Below are 19892 nucleotides of genomic sequence, written 5' to 3' on the forward strand. Positions count from 1 at the left end.
TTTTCTTTGCTTTATTTTACCGTTGTCATCCAAGAGCAGGCGTAGTAACATGACACTGGTTTAAGTCAACACACTATTAGTGAGGGAGGAAAGAATAATCAGCAAGTTCTATCAGTTAAGAGCTGGAGCAAAGAGGAACAGGAGTGTAGCAGTTTGCATAATGTTATAAGTGAGATCCTGAAATCAGTGGTTTGGAAGACAGAACATAGATTATAATAATCTCAGTGTGGTGTTTTCATCTGTGACAGCATGTGTTATGTTAATGAATGGCCAAAAAGGTTTCTGAAAACATTTATTCAGCAGTACAGTGATTATCAGGTAAGGCAAATACAACATTATTATAATAATATTACCACTGGGGGGAAATCTAGCATACAGAATGTATCAGCATTTACCACCTTGTCCAGTTGTTGTAATACTATTTTTAGAAAGTCTTGGTTTAAGTTTCACATTATGAGGCAATGCTCTGTTACAAAAATTGTGTTTATCTTAAAAAAAAAAAAAAAAAGTCTTTCTGTGTTGAAATCTTTAAGGGTTAAGAATCTGTGAAAGCCCTGTATATATTGAACATTTGTGGCTATTTAATCAGATGTTTATAATAATGTCATTGGGTTTTCAGGTTAATCTGCTAATTGACAATGAAGCAGAGAAAGATTACCTCTATGATGTGCTGCGGATGTACCACGAGTAAGATCTAGCTTTATATATGTTTGTGTAGAATTTTAGTAATGTTTTTAAGTGTAAAGAGTGAATAGTCAATACTTTAAGTCTTTCTATATGCTAATAGAAAAGTAGTTGAAGTAATAGTTTTGATCCTGTTTAGTGAAGTCTTATACTTCTAGAGCATAGGGTGCAGACAGGAAAGGAGCATGTCTGTAATCACCCATAAAATTCTTCTTGTTTCATGATTTGGCAGTTTTGGAAAAAGAATTTGGTGGATTTGTGTTGGGGGTGGAAAAAAGCACCAGGATAATAAAATAGTTCTTAGAAAACAGAAAGCATTAATAAAATTCATTAATATTTTTAAATAATGCTTGCTTACTTGGAACAGAGGTTTTAATTGAATTTGCTTTTCAAAAATTTAAGTTTTATCTGAAAGCTGAAAAGAATTAAGTCTGTTTGGCATGTTTAACAACTGTGGCTTATAACGTGATGGGGGAAAAAAATGGTAAGGTGATAGGCCTATTACCAGTCCTTTTGCTGAACTGATTTAAACCACAGTTGCTTAGGACCTGTACCATTGCAAATGGGATCAGCCTCTGATCCATTGTTTTTTTGAACAAGATAAGAATGCATTTTCCACTCATCATATACACGTGGCTTTGATAGATCCTGTTCCCATTCATATCTTAGTCAATAGCTTTTCTGCTGAGTGAAATGTAGACGTTTCCACCTGATGTTTGCACTGAGCTATAGTTATGGGTGTATTCAGCTGCATATCTGATTCAGTTTCACTCGGGTCTGTCTAATTGCTTTTCCATTCATAAGGCCTGTTGTTTGGGAAGCTGGTTAATTCAGTAGCTCTGAATTATTTAAAATCTTCTTGCAGTTACAAAATTAACAATGAATATAGTAACTTTTCTTCTGTTGCCAAAATTGCAATGACTTGAGCAAAATTTCCAATATCTTTGTGAACATATGTTGATGATATATTACTGTTTTTGCATACATTATGAATACATTTTCCTTTTTTTTGAATATGTTATGAATACATTTTACAGGGTAAAACGTGCAGTTGTTGTTGGAGTTAACATTTAATGTCAGATTCACTGGGAGTAGTATTTTCAAAAGCATTTGACTTCTAATCCCATTCCTGAGTTGTATTTTCACTTCACATGCCTCAGAAAAATTGTATTCCAGGAAATGAAAATTTTAAGAGCAATTTTAACAGCAAATAGTATAGACTCTTTGACTGGGTTTTGTGTAGGAGTAGCTCCACTGAAACTTAGGGACCTCTTCCACTCTTGCACCTGGGAAAAAAGGTACATTTCCTAGACCTCTAACTACTTCAGCACTGACAATATCAGGGAGGCTGCTTTGGACAGCTCTCATAAAAGTGGTATTCACAGCAGTTTAACTTCTGTAGATTTTGTTTATTAGTTGATGGCCCTTCAGTTTTGACTTAAAAACTTTAAAACTTAAACCAAGTCTTTGCTGCAGCTACTGAGGGTCATGGGTTTTTTTGAGTCTCATAAGTTCAGGAGAGGAAGGAGGTTGTAGCATAAATCACTTAAAATGTTTCCTAACTAGGAAGGTGACAAAAATCTAGTAGGTAGGTATATTTGAGCTAGAAAGCTAGTTAAAATGGTTCCATAAATCTTTTGGAGACTCTGAAATTAAAAGTGTCATCCATAGAAGTGATGTGTGTGATGTTAAAAGGTAAAGGCAATATATAGAGATATCCTGTTGTTTTGAAACAGGTAGTTGTTGTTCCTCTTTGCTTACAGAATACCTGCTTTCTCAGAGGCTGTTTTGCTTTGTTTAAGCCAACATCTACATACATATCTATTTTTACTAGGTTGAAGGGACATGCAAACATTGAAGCCACATATCCAGCAAGTTATTAAATGATGTTTTATGTTGTGTGCCTGTTTTCTCACTGTGTTTTCTCAGATCTATGAATCTCCCAGTGCTTGTGGGGGACCTCAAACTTGTCATTAATGAACCAAGCAGGTTGCCTCTATTTGATGCTATCCGCCCACTTATCCCGTTAAAACACCAGGTGGAATATGATCAGCTTACACCCAAAAGATCAAGGTAAGAGAGCACAGAACAATGCAGCTAATTTAAATACAAGCAGGAAATACTGAGTTTTCAGATAAAGTAAAAAATGGGTGACCTGTGTGAAGCTGGGCATAACTACTTTACTTTTGCTATATTGGCTAGAAATACAGTTTTGAGCTACCTGAAATGGGTTGCCAAATAAATTAATATGTTGAAAACAGGGTAACAGAGTCAAACCCAATTCCTTTCCCAGTTGAAACAGACTTTTCTCATTTTTCCTGCATTTAATTAAACTTCATCTAGCTCTAGCCCTTTAGAAGCAGACAGCTTCAGTGATTGTGAGAGGATTATGGAAAATACTTGATGACTTTGGCTAATGCACATCCATCCAAGCATCAGTCAACTTGCTTTTTTTTCATGCCTAAATGTTATAATAGAAAAATGTGTAACTTTGTTATGAAACATTGTTTCTACAAAGTATTGTGCAGCTGAACAGTCAGGCATCTTCCATTTTTGCAGGAAGCTGAAGGAGGTGAGATTGGATCGTTTGCATCCTGAAGGACTTGGAATAAGTGTGAGAGGTGGAGTGGAATTTAGCTGTGGCCTCTTCATCTCCCAGTTAGTTAAAGGAGGACAGGCAGACAATGTTGGACTTCAGGTAAGAAAATTATATTCATGGCTGCTGTGCTGCCAGAAGCCTTTTGCTACATTATTAGGGGAATGGGCAGTAAGAATTGTGCTTTAATATGTAGAAATAGCTGTTGCTAAAGTGCTTTTTGTCACTTGTAATAAAATTAATAAAATACATGTAAATGTCATAGTAAATACTGCTATACCAATCCTATTGAAGTTCTTTTCACCATCTTTAATGACATGTCAGCATTTTATTTTTGTTTGGGGAATGATAATGTTTGAAGATAAAAGGGCTTTCTACAGTGTTTATATTTACATGAGTAGCAACAATTAGATGTAAGCAGAAGGAAATAAAGATTTCTAACTAGTCTGTGGAAGAGCATTTTAAGTTGCCAAATTGTTTAAATTGATTGATTAAATGTTTACATTTAATTGATTAAATGAATAACAGAGCATATAAATATTAAAAATGTTAATTCCACCTTGCACAGATATAATTTGTTTTATGAAGTGTTTCTTTGAACCTAATGTATAAATTGGGGGTTTTGTTTTATGCAGTGGAAGTACAGAAAAGAATTAACATATTTTTAACCATTTGCAGTATCTTTTGTACTGCATAGAATTTCACACTCAGTGAACTGTAACCACGTTGGCAAAAATAATTATGTATAGAAACACTTTTTTCCTCTATCAGTGCTTATGCAGTTTGCATTAATGAAGTTCTGGGTGGTTTGTGTTTTTTTTTTGTGTGGTTTTTTGTTTTGTTTGTTTGTTTTTGTTTGTTTGTTTTTTAAATGTGTTATTTCTTGTTCATATATATTACACTGAAGGGAGAAGTAAAGAATTGCTATGGCAAATGTCTGCATCTTTCTGTGATTTCAAAGCTGATAACTTGTATTACATGTCTGTGTTTCTGAGTAGAGAGGCTGATACACCTGGCAAATTTCAATTTGTCAACTGAATAGGTGCTGAAAGTATTGATGCTTAAGGATTATATTTAATGCTAGTACAAACCACATTAGACTGGCATGGTTCATTGTAGTGTTTAATTAAACAAGTGTTTTGTACCTATGCTCCAGGATAACCTCATGACTCTTAGATTAAAAAAAACCAACCCAAGTGTTGGTAAGGCACTCACAGTTAGGGTGCCATGTTAGCATGACTCATGCTGAGTGCATTCTAAAATTTAAGTACATGTTCCTGCCTGCATACATGCACGTGCCCTTTTGTTTTCACATTCATACCTATCTATCCCATTCACCAATTGAGAATCAACGTTGAATTGGTCCCAGCTTCTGGCAGCCTGTTCTGGACAGGCACATGACAGGCTCCCTTGATGGTTTTAAAAGCTCTTTTAGAATAAAGCCACAAATTCAGGGAATACGCACCCATAAATTGTGTATTTAGTTAGAATTTAGAGTGTGGCATAGGACACCACAAACACTCTGCTGGATGTGCTAGTGGCCTACTTTTAAGCATGGGGTTTGTCAGTGGATAACTCCAGGAAAGGCCTTTGATGCATCTTCCCGAGGGTGCACGACAAAAGTGTGTGTTCCTTATGCACATCAGTACACAGTGAGAATGGCAAGTGTAGACAGGAGAGTTGCTCCTGGATTGTGGTCAGTAGAGAAATTCCAGCTGCTTCCTTCCTCCACTGCTAGAAAACTGAGAAAAAGGCAAAGACTAGTCACTTACATGGCTTTTGAAAATGTCTGGGACATACTGGAAAGCTTTAATGATGCTGAGTAATGAAGGACTTAATAGCTAGTCTTACACTGCCATGCTGATAGATTCATCTCAATCCTGTGCTGCTGTGCTCCAGCTCTGCTTCTCTGCTTGTTTCAGACTAATGTTTTGACACAATCAACAGATAAGGAGCTATGGCTTAGTTGTGCTACACTAAGGATGTCAGCTTTAGTTTTTTTCTCAGTACACAAAAAGGCCCTATTGGTTTTATGTAGCTGAGGCCATTGTACTACATGGGTGACACTGAATGGGGTTGTAAAGGATCTTGTACAAATTGTACTGCAACTCGGAATGTGGTTAGAATTTGGCAGACAAAATAGGGACAGTAAGGGGGAAATGTGCTTGAGACTGACTCTGAATTTGCTAGGGTTAGATTATGTGTATTAATATGAACAGCTGGTGCTTTGTGGTTCATGTAACCATCTGACTTCAGTTTTCTGATATGGGATGTTAAAGATCAGCCTGAAGTGCCTTCATAATAGGTGGCACTGGGGGCTTTCTGAACCCCTCTGAATAACAAGAGCTGACAGGCAGCCCATTGTTCTAAATTGCTGTCTCACAGTAGAGCCAGCTGCTTCTGAAATTTCACCCACCTGCTTTATTTAACTGAATCTCTACACATTTTCTATCAAAAAAATGTTATCTGAGAAAGGTATAATGATCTTCTATTATACCATCAGTTTTACGTCCTGCTGCTTTTTTAAAAAAAAAAAAATCCATTCATATTGCATGATTTCTTCTTCAGGTAGTTTCCAGGTGACATTAAAATTACTGAACAATCAATCATGAAGGCTCACTGAGGCATTTGTATTTTTGACTGTTTAACTACAGTTTCTCTAGGAGGCCAGTGTTTTGTCCTTTCATGAGGAAATGTACTTAATTTTTTTTTTACCCCTCTCTTTTCTCATGCTTAAGTCCTTTGGAGTTCTGCTGAATACAAAGACACAGATTGATATGAATGAGGAAAGTATAAGAAGTATACAAAATGAGACATTTGAAACAACCATGTTATTAAAAAAACAAAAAACAAACAAACAAACAAAAAAAACCCACAACACTTTAATTTCCTGGAGGCACTAAATATTACATTTTTTCTGTTAGAAGCTACAAATATTAGGCATTGGGAAAAATTAGGTTTGGAGCTTTTCTTTTGAAGGTCTGTCATCTCCCCGTTTGATAGGGAAAGGAAAACAGTGATACACAATAACAAGGTAATTGTTACTGTTCTACTTTGCTCAATCCTGCAGACTTTTATTTCTGCTGCTTCTGTTTCAGAAGGTTGGTATACAGTAATACCAGAGCAAGAGTAGGAAAATATATGAAAAAAACTGTTAACTTTTTCTGTGTATGGATACTTTTTTTGAGGGAAAAGCTGCTCAAGTGTCCTAAAGAGAAGCAGTTTATTACATGCCTATGTCTCCTTAGTTCAGCCTAGACTGGGGTATTTCTAAAGCACCGTCAGTCACATATTGCCTGTCAGTAATAGAAATGTCAGTAGGATTAGTGAAGAGAACTAGACTGTCTTTTAATTTAATTTCTGAAGCTCAGCAGAGAAGTATTAAAAAAATCTATATAGTAAAAGCTCATTGCCACGTGGCAGGAAAAAATAAAATATGCTCTTGTCTGCATTTGTAATATTACAAGTGTGTGCCTCTCAGGGAGATGATGTAATGCTACCAGATATGACTTGCTTAGTGCATGATGACATCCTTAGAGCAACACTGCTGCTGATACAGAAGCTATATGGAGACTCACAAACAGCACTGCAATTTGCAGCCCTAAAGCTGGGATACTTCTGTGTGTTACGGCATTGCAGTTAATAACAGGAGGTTAGATCACTCTTTTAGAAACCTGGGTTTGTGCAAACCCAGGCTCCAGGGTCTCTTACAGCCCATGTGATGTGGAAGATGAAAGGAAAGGAGGGATCTTGAACTAAACTAAAAACAAACACCACAAACAACAAATATGTAAGATCAACAGAAAAGTCTAGGTAGATGAAATGAGGTCAACATTGCATACTTGATGTTAAATTATATGCAAACCTGTGGTGTTTTTACAAGTGAGTAGTTCAAAGAGAGGCCTGAGATGGGAATGGAAGATACTCTTTGAACATTTTACTATTGAGGAACTCAGCCTTCTTGTGGAAAGCAGAGGTCACTAGCTTTCCTACCATTTCTGAGATACCATAACCAACAGAGTCTGAAATAGTCCGATGGTCTGTATGGTTTGTAGAGGATGTTGAGTCTCTCTGCACAGTGCCACGAGCCTGACTTACCTCTGAGCCACTTTGCTGCTTGGCAGCACAGTCACATTGCTGATGTTAATCCCAAGCCTAAAAGCGTGTTCTATTTCCTAAGTGCTGAGGGCAGTGGAACAGCTCTGGACCAAAGTGTTAGGGTGGGGAACTAGCTTAGAATTTATCAGGGCAAAGAGCAGTGCAATGCTGTGGCTGCCAGGCCTGTGGGGTGGGTGGGTGGATGTGGTTTTGAACATTTGAACAAGTTGTTTGAGTGTTCTGTCATAGCGAGAGCTGGCAGGGATGCAGCACTAAACTGCAGGCCCCGTGTGCTTTTCCTCCCCTAATTCTGCATTTCTACCACAGGTTGTATGTTCAAAATCCTTCAATTCTGACCTGTTTCCGCGGTTAAGGGCCACATTAAAAGTCTGACTGGCTTAAATGAAGACAACCAAGCTTTTAGGAGTGCTGCTAATTGCAGAGGCCGTTGCCCTGGGTGAGCTTTTTGGGTGTCCAGCAGGTGGAGCAGCAGTCCCGCTGGCTAGGGGCTGCGGACCACGGTCCCCACCTGCCTCTGCAAGTGTATTCTGTTCTGCAGGACAGTCACATCTGGCATTTTCTTTGCTTTTCTAATCCTCTGATGCTGTGTCGTGTCAGATAAAAATCCTGTCAGTTCAGTGGAGAGGAAAAGGCACTACATGAGCTACACTGGTATAGTGGCAGTGTTGTTCATCTTTGTGTGCTATTGCAGAGCATGTGACATTTTACAGAAGAAGTAGAAAAGTTTATGAAAGAAGTGAAAGAAGATAAGCAGGTGTTTTCCTGGTTTGCTGTTTTCAGTAGGAAGACTCGACAATATTTATTACATATGAAGAAAGGCAGAAAGCACTGGCATGCCCAGTGTCTTGTATCCAAGGGTAGACCTGTCCCTGTGTGTTAATGTGACGGTCTCAAAGACACAGGCCACACTGAGGAATTGCTGCTTCCATTTCCTCATCTCACATAAATGTAGTGGTGCAAGTATAGGCTTCTGGTGTTGAGCTGTGCAGTGCCAGAGGAGTCTCCAGCTCTGCCCATTTTTTCCCTAAAAATGGGACCAAGATAAAAAGAAGCTAATGCTTAGTGATCTAGACAATGACTTCTGCAACTTTCTCAGGCACAGATCTTACCATTAAACTTGCTTAATGGAGTAAACAGTGGATACACTAAAATTTGGCAGCTTGAAACTTGAGTCATTAACTAGAATGTATTAGGCAATCATTAACTAGGAATAATGCTGCCATGAAAGCAGATATATTGGTGAGGAGGCACACAAAGTTTCATTGATTAAGAACAAAATCTTATTCTGTTAATGAGAAAAGTCCTGCCAACTCTCGGGGTGGCATTTCAATACGTTTTACGTTAATAAATATTCCCAGTAGTTTCTAAGAAACACTGCTGGAGAGCAGTAAGGCAAAGCCAAAGTATTTGGCTTTGTTCTTGCAGAGATAGAAGTACAGAGGTATAAGAGGGTATTGTCAATGGTTTGTTGTTAAAGCTGTTTCCTGGTAATCATTCTATATCCTACTCTGCAGAGGGTTAACTTAGGAGAGCGTATGCACTAATTTTCACACAGCCACGTCACGAGGTTCATGTCAGGTAAAAGTCTTTGCTTATCATACTCTAGCCAGGGCTGTAATCTTGAGCAGCTAATAAGATACAACTTTAAATGAAATAGTAATGTCTCTGTCACCAGTTCCTACTTAGAATATCTAGCTGAGGGGATCATTAGGCAGAGTTCATAGAAACCTGGAAATCTCTAGTCTGGTCATCATATCATAATCAAATGTGTATTTATGCTAAAGGAAGGGAAACCTTTTGAAATAAAACCTTTCCAGTGATGTACTGCCTTTTTTTTTTTTTTTTTTCACCAAAAAAACTTGAGTTCTATTAGTTCTTTTGTGTTTTCTGATAAATAAGATTTGAAATTTTATAGAGGCAGCTGAAAGCTTATGCCACCCTGTGTGTTCTACACTAGTAAACTGAACATGGCCAGGAAATATTCTTGGGGTGCTGACAAATGTTAGTGTGGTCCCTAGTGTGGCCTTTGGTCTATGCCAGAGATCATTCTCGATCAGTTCCTGTGCAGTTCAGGGCGTGCTGGGGTGTTTCCAGGAAAGCAGGTCACATACAGTGCTAGAGAATGGTCTTTATACTTAATGTATGTACTAGGAGGTATGTAGTTTCTTTGTAAAGCTGGCCTGGGTTTTGCATCAGACAGTGAGTCTTGGAGATAAATCAAATATGTCTCATAGACTTGCTTCTACAGCCTTTTGCTTCCAGATATGTTACTTCTTTCTGGTGCAGTATACCACTGTAAAGATGCTGGAGGATAGTGCAGTTGGTTTTGTATTTCTGCTCTAGTTCCTTCATGAGAGTTTTGTGATATGTTTTTCTGTGATTTGTTCAGAACAACAGTGAACTGTTTCGAGGCAGGTAGCACATGCTGGCAATGAGGGATGTCTTTCACACTAGTAAATACTTGGTTATCTAGTACTGTTTTTTCTCTTGAAGGCCTGTTTGGTTTTGTCGTTGGGGTTTTTTTTTGTTTGGTGGTTTGGGGTTGGTTTTTATATTTTTTTTCCTGCTAGTAAATCCCTATAACTTTTCCTGTACAGCAGGTGAAACCTGTATAGAAAATTCCAGTTGCTTTCCAGTCCATTGTATACCCTGTTTGAAACAAAAGGCACACGGGTTTGGAAGATAATCAGAGGGCCTGTATCTGTACAGAAACCCAGAGCCAGTCCTCTAGGGTGGAGGACAGAGTGCAAATTACTGCTCCTTTTAGTCAAGTCCCCCTCATTTAAATTTGCCTTGGGAATAACACTAATACCATCTCTGCTATTCAGAGTGCATGTTCTTGGTGTGTTCTGTAGCTGACTGTGCTCCCTGGCACCCCTGGAGCCCCAGTATGTATATATTTGGAGACACATGGAGGCCTGTGTAAGTTTAGGAAAAAGTGATTGACTTGCCTTCTGTATGGTGGGACCTTCCTTCTGTGTTTGTCTCAAGTTTTCTCACTTTTTTCTCACACAACAGAGAATGCCACAGCCAAAGGGCCTTGGGTAGGGTGATGGTACCATCTTTTCAACCGTAGTGTATGGTGGGTTGCTGCTGTGAAACACTTGAAAATGTCACAAGCAGCATGCAATTTTATAACTTCTGTAGATGATCCAAGAGGACTTAAGCTACTGCACTCTAGAATAAGCACTCATTATGCTAGTGCATGACTACTGTAATTAATCCGAGAATGCCTCTGAAATCAAGATAAATTCCATTAAAATAATGCAGTGTTCTGAATCCAGAGTCAGGCAAGGTAGTAAGACCAATATTAGTTTTCTAGTGATCAAAATAGTTAAGAAGGTATCCCAGAGAACATGTGGTAAAAGCAAACTTAAAGTGCTGAAGTATGAAGGAAGAAAATAACTCCCCATTATTTGATTTGAAATGTGGCCATTTACATTTAAGGTAAATTGTGGAGTAAAAGTCTGATGTGTTAAGGCTAGGTATTATTTATAAAATCATTATTTAGCCATTAATCTGCGCTTTTGATGTTAAATATTAAGTTCAAACAAATACACGTAAACATGATCCGGACATTACCTGAAATTCAAAAAGTATTCCAGACTCAACCTTATGAAACCTTTGTATCAAAATGATTGCCAGGTTAAAAACCTTTTAATGTTAATCCACAATTTATTTTTCCTTCTCCCTTTCATTTCTGAGGTTGGTGATGAGATAGTCCATATAAACGGGTACTCGATTTCATCCTGCACACACGAGGAAGTCATAAACCTGATTCGTACAAAGAAGATAGTGTCCATAAAAGTAAGACGTAAGTAACAGTTTAAAAACCACCTGATTCACTGAAGGTTGCTAGTAATAGATTGCTGGTGCTCTGTACAAAGTGTAACTTAACAGAGTATTTTTCTTTTCCAGATGTTGGCATGATACCTGTCAAAAGGTAATGATATTTAATTTGAAAACAAATTAGAGTCTTCATTTTCACACAGCCTCTTCAATATCTGAAGAACCTCTGTTTATCTGTATATTTGAAAATGTGCATCTCTGTAGCTAACTAAAACTTTGTGATTCATCCTTTGTGATAAATAGGCGATGTCTTGGCTGATGAATCTAACTTTTTACGCCAACTGCATCCTTAAATGAGCCAATTTCTGTTTCATCATTCATGGATATTAGCTGGAAATGTCATTGTCAGTGCACCAAGCTTAACAGCTCCACTGCTTCTCTGTGTGCATCACATTGGACAACTGCTTCAGAGCTTAGAAAAATTTGACGTTATTGTCCTCTTCCAATTTTTGTTGAAAAGTTGGAACTTTAGAGTATTTTAGAAATGTGAAGAATGGCAGTTGTCTCTCTGTGAAGGCATTTATACAAACTGTTCAGGTTGTTATGATTGTTTTCATAGTTTTTCTTGGTTTCCCAGAATTGTTGCACTTGAGGTTTTCTCGGTTTTGTTTGACCAGCTTTACTAGCCTAAATAATGATATGCTTGTTTGATGTTTGATTTTAAACTACTGAAAAATAAACCAGTTGTGAGTGGTGTGCAAAGGAGCTTGTGGATGCAAAATAGGAGGCCACATTCCAAAGTAGCTTCTTGAATGCATTCATATTTATTTTGTCCTCATTATTTTAAATTACTTCTTCCTTGCAGTTCACCAAATGAACCCCTCAAATGGCAATATGTGGACCAGTTCGTGTCAGACTCTGGGGTAAGAGAACAATGTTTTATTAAGATGTCTTCTGGGAAGCCTGCAATGGTTCTGAAACACATTCTCCTCTGACCTTATCACAGAAGATATTTTATGTATTTCTATCATGTGATATCTTGTTACAAATGTTCTGGGAGAAACATCTTCTGTGATATGAAATTATTCTAGAATCATTAGGCAGGAACAAATGAAATACCTTTTGCTCATTAATTGGTACTTTATATTGCTTGAGCTTATTAGCTTATCAGGCTATAGTTCTGTATAAATCTTCAGCAGATGATTTGGCCTGGCTTAGCTACTATTGTAGTCAAGAATGACAGGCATGAATGCAAGTGACTTCTTTGGGTTGCAGCAGTGAAAAGAGAGACCACAATTACTGGGTTTTTGCTTTCAGGAAGAAAGATCTAGTTAAATAGTAAGCACTATCATGTGTTTCTTCCAGGTCTTTTGTCAGGGAATATCTAAGTGATTATTTTGCCATATCACTTTCCTCTAATTTTCCTTCATCCTTTTCTGAAGACAAAGTTTGACTAGTTAATCTTCTTCAAACAGAAAGATAAGTTCAGTCTCTCATCTCAGCCATGCAGCTCCACTGAAATTATTGTACTTCACATTAATCTCCAGTAGGACCTTGGAGGAATCTTATCTTGATGTTGGCAGAGCTTGATCCTGGCTTTATAAAGTTTTGTAGTAGACTTGATACAAGTTCAACACAGAGTAACAGCTGCAGTATTTTTTTGGTCTCCCTACAGGAAGGAAAGGGCAGTGTTGCTGGCCTTGCTTCTTCTGGAGGGAGAGACAATAAAGAGAAGAAAGTCTTCATTAGCTTGATTGGTACAAAAGGCATGGGATGCAGGTGTGTACATGTTTCTTATTTAATGTCAGTGGTTTAAGAGAGACATCCAAGGCAGTTATTTCCAGCCTTTATTGATATGATATCAGGAAAATGGAGGTCCATGCTGGATCAGGAAGACCAACTGCAATAGGAGGAATCTGTGGAACATGTTAATTATTTTTAGACAAAGCATAGATACCTGTGTTATAAGTTCTTATGTGAAACCAAAAAAACATCCTTTCAAAGTAAGAGCAGGCTGAAAGTAACATAATACAAGTTGTTGTGGAAGTGGAATTTATAAATGCTTTTACATTTTAAAAGAATTGAAAATGGTGCTCTGTAACAAAGCAAGTTCCAGTACTGCCCAGTGTCAGGTTCAGTCCCTGAAATTAGACTCCTTTTTGTGAACCTTTTCAGAACGGAGAAGCCATCACACAGATATATCCAATTCCCAAAGGTAATGTTGAATTAGCAAGATGTTTAGCAATATGAACAGATGTTTCTCAGACTCTTAACTCCTGCAGCTAGCTGTGCAGGTTTTGGGATAAAAGGGGTATTGTAGGATTCATTCTATATTTGGGAATATAGAGTTGAAGCTATCACGATGGAACTGCACAGAATATTTTCTAAAGCATAGGTTTTCTTCCATGTTATTTGGAAGATATAAAGGTTTGTTTAAAATAATATTTACAAACCTGGAGGGGTGGTTCAACATCACTTCCTAGATATATTAGCTAAAAGAAACATTGCTGTTTGGGCCCAGCTCAGACTGCAGCTTAAAGCTTCCAGGCAAGATGTTGGCCATGGTTGAAACGTCCTTCTTGCTTTTAATACATCATCTTGAAAAACAGCACTGATTTATACATGTACTGTACCATGGTTAAGTGAGTAAATGGACAAGGAAATACTAGTTCTTCATTGTGTTGCTTGCTTACCTTTGAAAGTCCTTAGTGTCCCAGTTCCTTAGACAGTGTAGGTGAGTATACTATGTGAGTTTCAACATCAAAGGGAAAATCAAGAGGCTTGAATATTTTTCTTTTAGCTTTTTCTTGAATCAAAGCTTTGTGGTGTAAAGGACAGAAAAGTAGGATGATAAACCACTGTGTGTACACTAGCAAATTTCAGTGTTTGTTTCAGGGTAGGCCAATACCACAAAAATATTATTTAATTGGAAATAAATTATGTGAACAAAACTAAGACTTCTCACTGTATTACACTGTTCTGTAAACATTATCTTATAAACATTTGGGTTTTATATTGTGCCAGTATTTCCAGTGGTCCAACACAAAAACCAGGCATTTTTATCAGCAACGTGAAGCCGGGTTCTCTTTCAGCAGAGGTGGGCTTAGAGGTAAGTATGCTGCCTTCCAAAGTAGGTACCACAAGAAATCTTTTGCTGTTTGCTACTTCAGGGATTACAGATCACTGTAAGGCCACTAGCTGTGGGGGTCTTTTTTAATGTGAAAGAAATAACTTGTGGTTACATTACAGATGAAGCTAGTTTTGGAAGTTTTGAGAACATGACAAATGCCCTCCTGGCTCAGACCTGTAGTCCTTCAAGCTCAGTATTTGGTCTCAAACAGTGGCAGCAGGAAATGCTAATACAGGAGGATGTGCAAATGTGGGCAGTTTCCAGTCTGTTTCCTTTGTACTCTGCCAGCACCTATGTTTATTGTATTAAGACTGTTAGAAAGTGTATCTTTCTGTTTGCATTTAATGTATGTACTAATGTAGCAGCTGTACTAAAATTTGGACTATCTCTTTTAGGTTGGTGATCAGATTGTTGAGGTCAATGGAGTGGATTTTTCTAATGTGGATCATAAAGAGGTAAGATCAAGTCCTCTGTATTCCCTGAATTCATAATTGTCAACTTATTAATCATCTGTCTGATTTTCCTGGCTGCAAAAAAAAAAAATAATATTTTGATACTGGGCTACTTAGCCAAAGAGTTAAAGATGGGAATCTGGAGATTTCAGTATCTACCACCCTGTTTAGTTCAGGTGGATCTTCTGGAAATTCCAGCCTGGACAATCAGCATCTTTCATTCTATATGTACATGCCTTTTATCACTTAATTCAGAGTGATTTTTTGTTTTGTTTTAATTTGCAGGCTGTCAGAGTGCTTAAAAGTAGTCATACTTTGACTATCTCTGTGGTAGCAGGCGCAGTAAGTAGTATATTCATAAATGCAGAACACTTGTTAGAATTATTGTGTTGGCAAATAAATGGTAAAAATATAGATAAGAAGTAAAGCTGTGTTTCCTTGTAATGTCTGTACCACTAAATTCTGTCAAACCAGGGTGGTGGTGAGTGACTTTTGATTATGTCATTGATCTGAGATAAAAGAGCTTGATTGTGGGCTGCTGCAAAATGGTTCCCTTGACAAGGAATGGCAATTAACTTTTATCATAATGGTTTCTTATGTTTGAGAGCTTCTGTTCTAACAGTTGCTGCTGAAACATAAAAGTTGAATTGGATCTCAGTTAATTTTTAATCATGAATAGCTGATGTTTTAGTCTTATTCCAAATTAATTCCTTGTGTAACTGTTTATCTGATCTCACTAGTGTAACAACACAATGAAAAATATCCATTTTTTTAGTTCCTCTTTTTACTACAACTACTATAGGCCTTTGGGGCCTTATCTAGAGCCAGCTGAAATTAATCCAATCTTCCCACTGACTTCAGTGTGACTTTCAATAAAAGGTTTCATGTTTTTACTGTTTTAATCCTTCTTACAGTAAAATGTGTAGTGTTATACGAGAGGATGCTCAAGTTCTGTAGACTAATCAAAGATAGTAGTTTCTAATTGCCTTGCAACTGAATTAAATAGGGAAAACAAGATTTAAAAAAACCATCTCAGCTACTTCCTAAGGACTCATGTATACTCTGTAGCTATATTAAGGAATTCATGGTTTAATTAAACTACTCTTACAGTAACAAAAGATGCCATTGTCCAAAGGCATTGTAGATGTTGTTTAAACAAATGCTCCAAACTAGTTGATTGAGCTCCAGGAAATGAACATTCTAAGGACTTAGTCTGAACTCCCAGATGTGTTACTGTTAGAAAAGATGGGATCTGTTTCAGCATATACCACTGAGGTTGCATCCTTGAAATGGTGAATTGTTGCTATGGAACTCTTCTGCTCCACCCTGCTTGACCTTGCATGTCTCTCCTTTCCTCAGTGCACACCTTTGTGCTGGAGAAGAGATTGCAAAAGGAAACAGCTTCTCTACTCCTGTACTTCAGTCAGCAAAGACCATGGTGCAGAGGCATTCTTCACTGCCTGGTTTTGCTTGAGCTGTTTACTTTGATTCTTAAGAGGCATGGAAAATCCTCCCTTCCTAATGAATATGGGATTTTCATTTCAGTAATGAAAATTAGATAAACGTTACCGAAGTGTTCCACAAATAACACCATGAAAATATCTGTCTTGAATAGGAAATACTGCTGGTATCTTAGCTGTAAAGCAAATGAAGCAGGAATAAACACAATGGAAATATCTCAACTGTGTGACCTTTTGGCAATGTACATTCCCTGTATGTGGTTTCCTTGAATGTTGATGTGTTTCTACAGCAGTCCAGCTGTAACTGTGCAGTTGTCCTCCACACTGGGATTCACTCAGTGTGCTGTTCTCTAGCACTGCATTGCTCAGCTGTCGAGAAAGTGTCATGTGGAGTTCTGTTCTGGGTGACCTACTGAGCATGTCTTTGGCGTGACCTTTACACGGTTATTACTGGCTTTAGTGGTTGCAGGCCTCTTCTGAGGTGTTCAGTGCATCGTAGCTTTGAGACTGAAACTGGAGTGTTTGGAATTAAAGTGGTCTGATCTTTCAAGGTCTTTCAGAAAGCATTTCTCTGAAAAAATGTGAGGAGGTGGCAGATGTGCTAGTACTTAATCGGGTTTGAATTATTTTCTAGAACTGTGTTGGTGAGACTTTCCCAGCTGATGTGGGTGGTGGTTCTGGTTGCAGGGGAAGGAGCTGTTCATGCCTGAAGAAGAAAGGCAGAGGGAGGCACGACTCCGTGAGCAGGAGCGTCAGGAGTTATTGCATCAGAAGCGACTTGCACTGGAGACTAACAAAATCATCAAAGAACAGCAAGAGAAAGAGAGATTGTAAGGACTACTTACAGGACAGTGGGAAATTTAGCTTGAATTTGGGAAGGTTATGGAATACAGGAGAAACTGTGAAAAGATTACCAACTAAATCCTTATCCTATGGTGCTCTTAATAATGTTCTGGGTTTTTCAAAGCTGATATCATTCAAACACTTCTTGAATAGAAGGGTCACTTTGTTTCCTGACTGTCATATCTCTATGGTTCAGTGTGATGTTAATTATTTTCCTGATGCCCTTCCCTCATCATTTAGTTTTAGCAGGACAGTTACAAATTGTATGCTCTTCTGGTAAACACACTATGGAACTGTCTCTTAAGGAGATAGTGACTTCCAAAGTTAAACAAATGATATGCCATTACTATTTAGAGGGTCATGAAGGTCTTCAGGGTTTCTATAAAAGTATACTGAACCCTTGGTATCTTAAAGATCACTTTTAAAACAGAGCATTTTCCTGCAATACATATGTATTTGCTATCTGTATCTTCTACTAACTGTATGCTTACACACTTTGTGTGAGTTCTTACTCAGAAAATACTGGTTTTATCATGGTGTCCTAATTCCTCTTATTACAGAAGAAAACTGGAGATTTCCCAGAAGGCTGCAGAGGAAGAAGAAAGATATCGCAGAGAAATAGAGCAGTAAGTAAAAACCTTACACAGGCAATATGCTGCCTGAAAAAATGCCCTTATATATTAGATCTGGCTGAAAACATTCTGCATGTTCTTTTCAGAAAATAATTGTGTAGTATTTCTGTTCAGTTAAATATAGGGTCCAATGCATATGCCTAAGTACACCACAGTTACGGAGTAGGAAACTCATCTGGAAATCAGCACTTGCAAAACATGAGAGTTGTGATAATAAATTCAATGTGACATTGTAGTCAAGTGCTTATTTTTAAAATGTTATAAATGTGTAGAGAAACTTCAGATTAAGGAAGTTCTGCTTCTCATAACTTTTTTACTCCATCACTGAACCACTACATTTAATTCTAACAGGAAAAAAAAAAATACTGCAAGGAAATGTTATCAGGGAAGAAACAGAAAATGACTAAAGAGTTGGAGAAATATGTGTACAGGTGTGAGCTTGATGACATACCCACTTGGCTTATAATTTTAAAAAACAAAATACAGGTAGTCTGTTCACAATTTGCAAGAGTGTACACAGCATGGGATTTAATAGCCTTTCCAGTCTTTCAGGTAGTTCTGAAAGCAAGAGCTATGTAGATTTATAATAAAATAAGGACGATGCGATACTAGTTGTCTTGAGCAGAAATTTCAGTCCCCCTAAGCTTTAAGTAGGCTTTTGCTTCAAGTAAAGAGTTAATTAAATTAAAACTGTGGCACTGAAAGCAGGAAGTTTTGTAACCTATTTTATTTGGGAAATCTGATTTGTATTATCATAGTTTGTTCTGGTTTTAAAAATGATTCTAGGACTAAACCCATTCAAAGATTGTATCATAATAAAGTCAGTACTACAAATGTAACTTAAGTGTTGTTTTGCATTTGAAACTTTAAAGTTAGTTAGCATAACATGCTGGGTTTATCCTAGTAATTAATTTCCCTTCTAAATAATGTTTTATATTAAAGAGAAAAAAACAAATATACTGAACACTGATGGTAATGAATTTGTATTGATGGTTTTGTTCTTATACCTGGAACTTCTAGCTGTATTTCTTTCCTATAGGATAACAGCAGAGGAAGAGAAATTTAAAAAGGAGTGGGAAGAAGACTGGGGTCCTAAAGAACCTCCTAAATCTCTAAAAACTGTAACGGCAGAAGTGCACTCTGCCCCTCGTTCCAAACACAAAAGTAAGTAATTGATTCCAACCTGCTTCCTAGGAGAAAGTATTTGTTTCAGGCATGTCACTGAGCTGTTTGGAATCTCTCACTGGTTTGTGTCCAGGTCAGGCTAGCTATGAGTTGGTTATTTTCAGAAGACTGGAAGAATATGATTAATTTAAGAGCTCTTGGTTACCAGGTACGCAGCTGGCAATATCTGCATCCACTCAGTCACTGCTTTTAGCAATGAGCAGCAGAGGGGAAAAGGAAAAAAAAATAAAACTGAAAAATTGCCTCAAGTATCAACCCCTTTAGCTCGAGGGTTTAGTGCATTGTTTTCCATGTTGCTTCTATTCAGTGTTCTGCCTGTCAGCGTTTTCACAGAGAGTTCTTGCATTAATAGACTTGTACCAGGTTCCACTGTATTCCCCAGTGGAATGGTGCATTCTTTGTCATGTGATTGTTTTTACGTCCATCTGGAGAAGCTGGTATTCAAATGCTAAGTTATATGCATGTAAGTGCTTTCATCTCAGTGAAGAAGATACAGTAATATTTTCATTTGTATTTTACTTATAATTAACTGATTTACTTGTAGTGATACGTAATATTTTAGGGTTTATGGGCATTTTGTTACAGTTTTTGGTTACTTTTGAAATGAAAGTATGAAGAAAGGGAGACAAGTGTTTCTTCCTTGATTTGGAATTAGTTTTGAGCTTTCTGCATAAATTGTATCAGCAAGTAATTTAACAATTTTACATTTGAAGAGTTCTTGAGAGGTGGAGTGTTTGAAGGTAGAAAATTAGTACTAGATTTGCAGTCTCATTTGGATTAAAGTAATGCACATTATACTATTTGTATTGTTACCTTTTTTCCATCTACCCTGCTTCAGATCAGTGTGTTATGGAGGATGGACATTATGGTTTTGAGTATTTTCATCTGCTTGCTTCTAATTAAAAAAAGATGTGGAATCCCTAGTTTTGGTGTGGAAGAAATTTAATTCAATGATTAGTTTTCAGAAAACCGCAAAGATCTTTTCCCTCATCTTTCAGCAGG

The 19892-nt window shown here is 37.4% G+C and overlaps 1 protein-coding gene across 1 annotated transcript in view; it reads left to right on the top strand.

The window, feature by feature from the left end:
• Positions 1-249: 249 nt before the first annotated feature.
• USH1C (Usher syndrome 1C (autosomal recessive, severe)) overlaps positions 250-19892 on the top strand; it is a gene marked incomplete at its 3' end in the record, with an annotated part of 35435 nt that continues 15792 nt past the window's right edge. The window contains exons 1-14 of the mRNA XM_008938848.1: positions 250-318; positions 620-687; positions 2614-2757; positions 3244-3382; positions 11105-11213; positions 11318-11342; positions 12054-12111; positions 12873-12967; positions 14213-14297; positions 14714-14773; positions 15056-15112; positions 16918-17060; positions 17634-17699; positions 18745-18869. Coding sequence (XP_008937096.1) covers positions 250-318; positions 620-687; positions 2614-2757; positions 3244-3382; positions 11105-11213; positions 11318-11342; positions 12054-12111; positions 12873-12967; positions 14213-14297; positions 14714-14773; positions 15056-15112; positions 16918-17060; positions 17634-17699; positions 18745-18869 — 1243 coding nt within the window. The remainder of the gene's footprint in view (positions 319-619; positions 688-2613; positions 2758-3243; positions 3383-11104; positions 11214-11317; positions 11343-12053; positions 12112-12872; positions 12968-14212; positions 14298-14713; positions 14774-15055; positions 15113-16917; positions 17061-17633; positions 17700-18744; positions 18870-19892) is intronic.

Source organism: Merops nubicus, unplaced genomic scaffold (assembly GCF_000691845.1).
Source record: "Merops nubicus isolate BGI_N331 unplaced genomic scaffold, ASM69184v1 scaffold25154, whole genome shotgun sequence".
Lineage (NCBI taxonomy): Eukaryota > Metazoa > Chordata > Aves > Coraciiformes > Meropidae > Merops > Merops nubicus.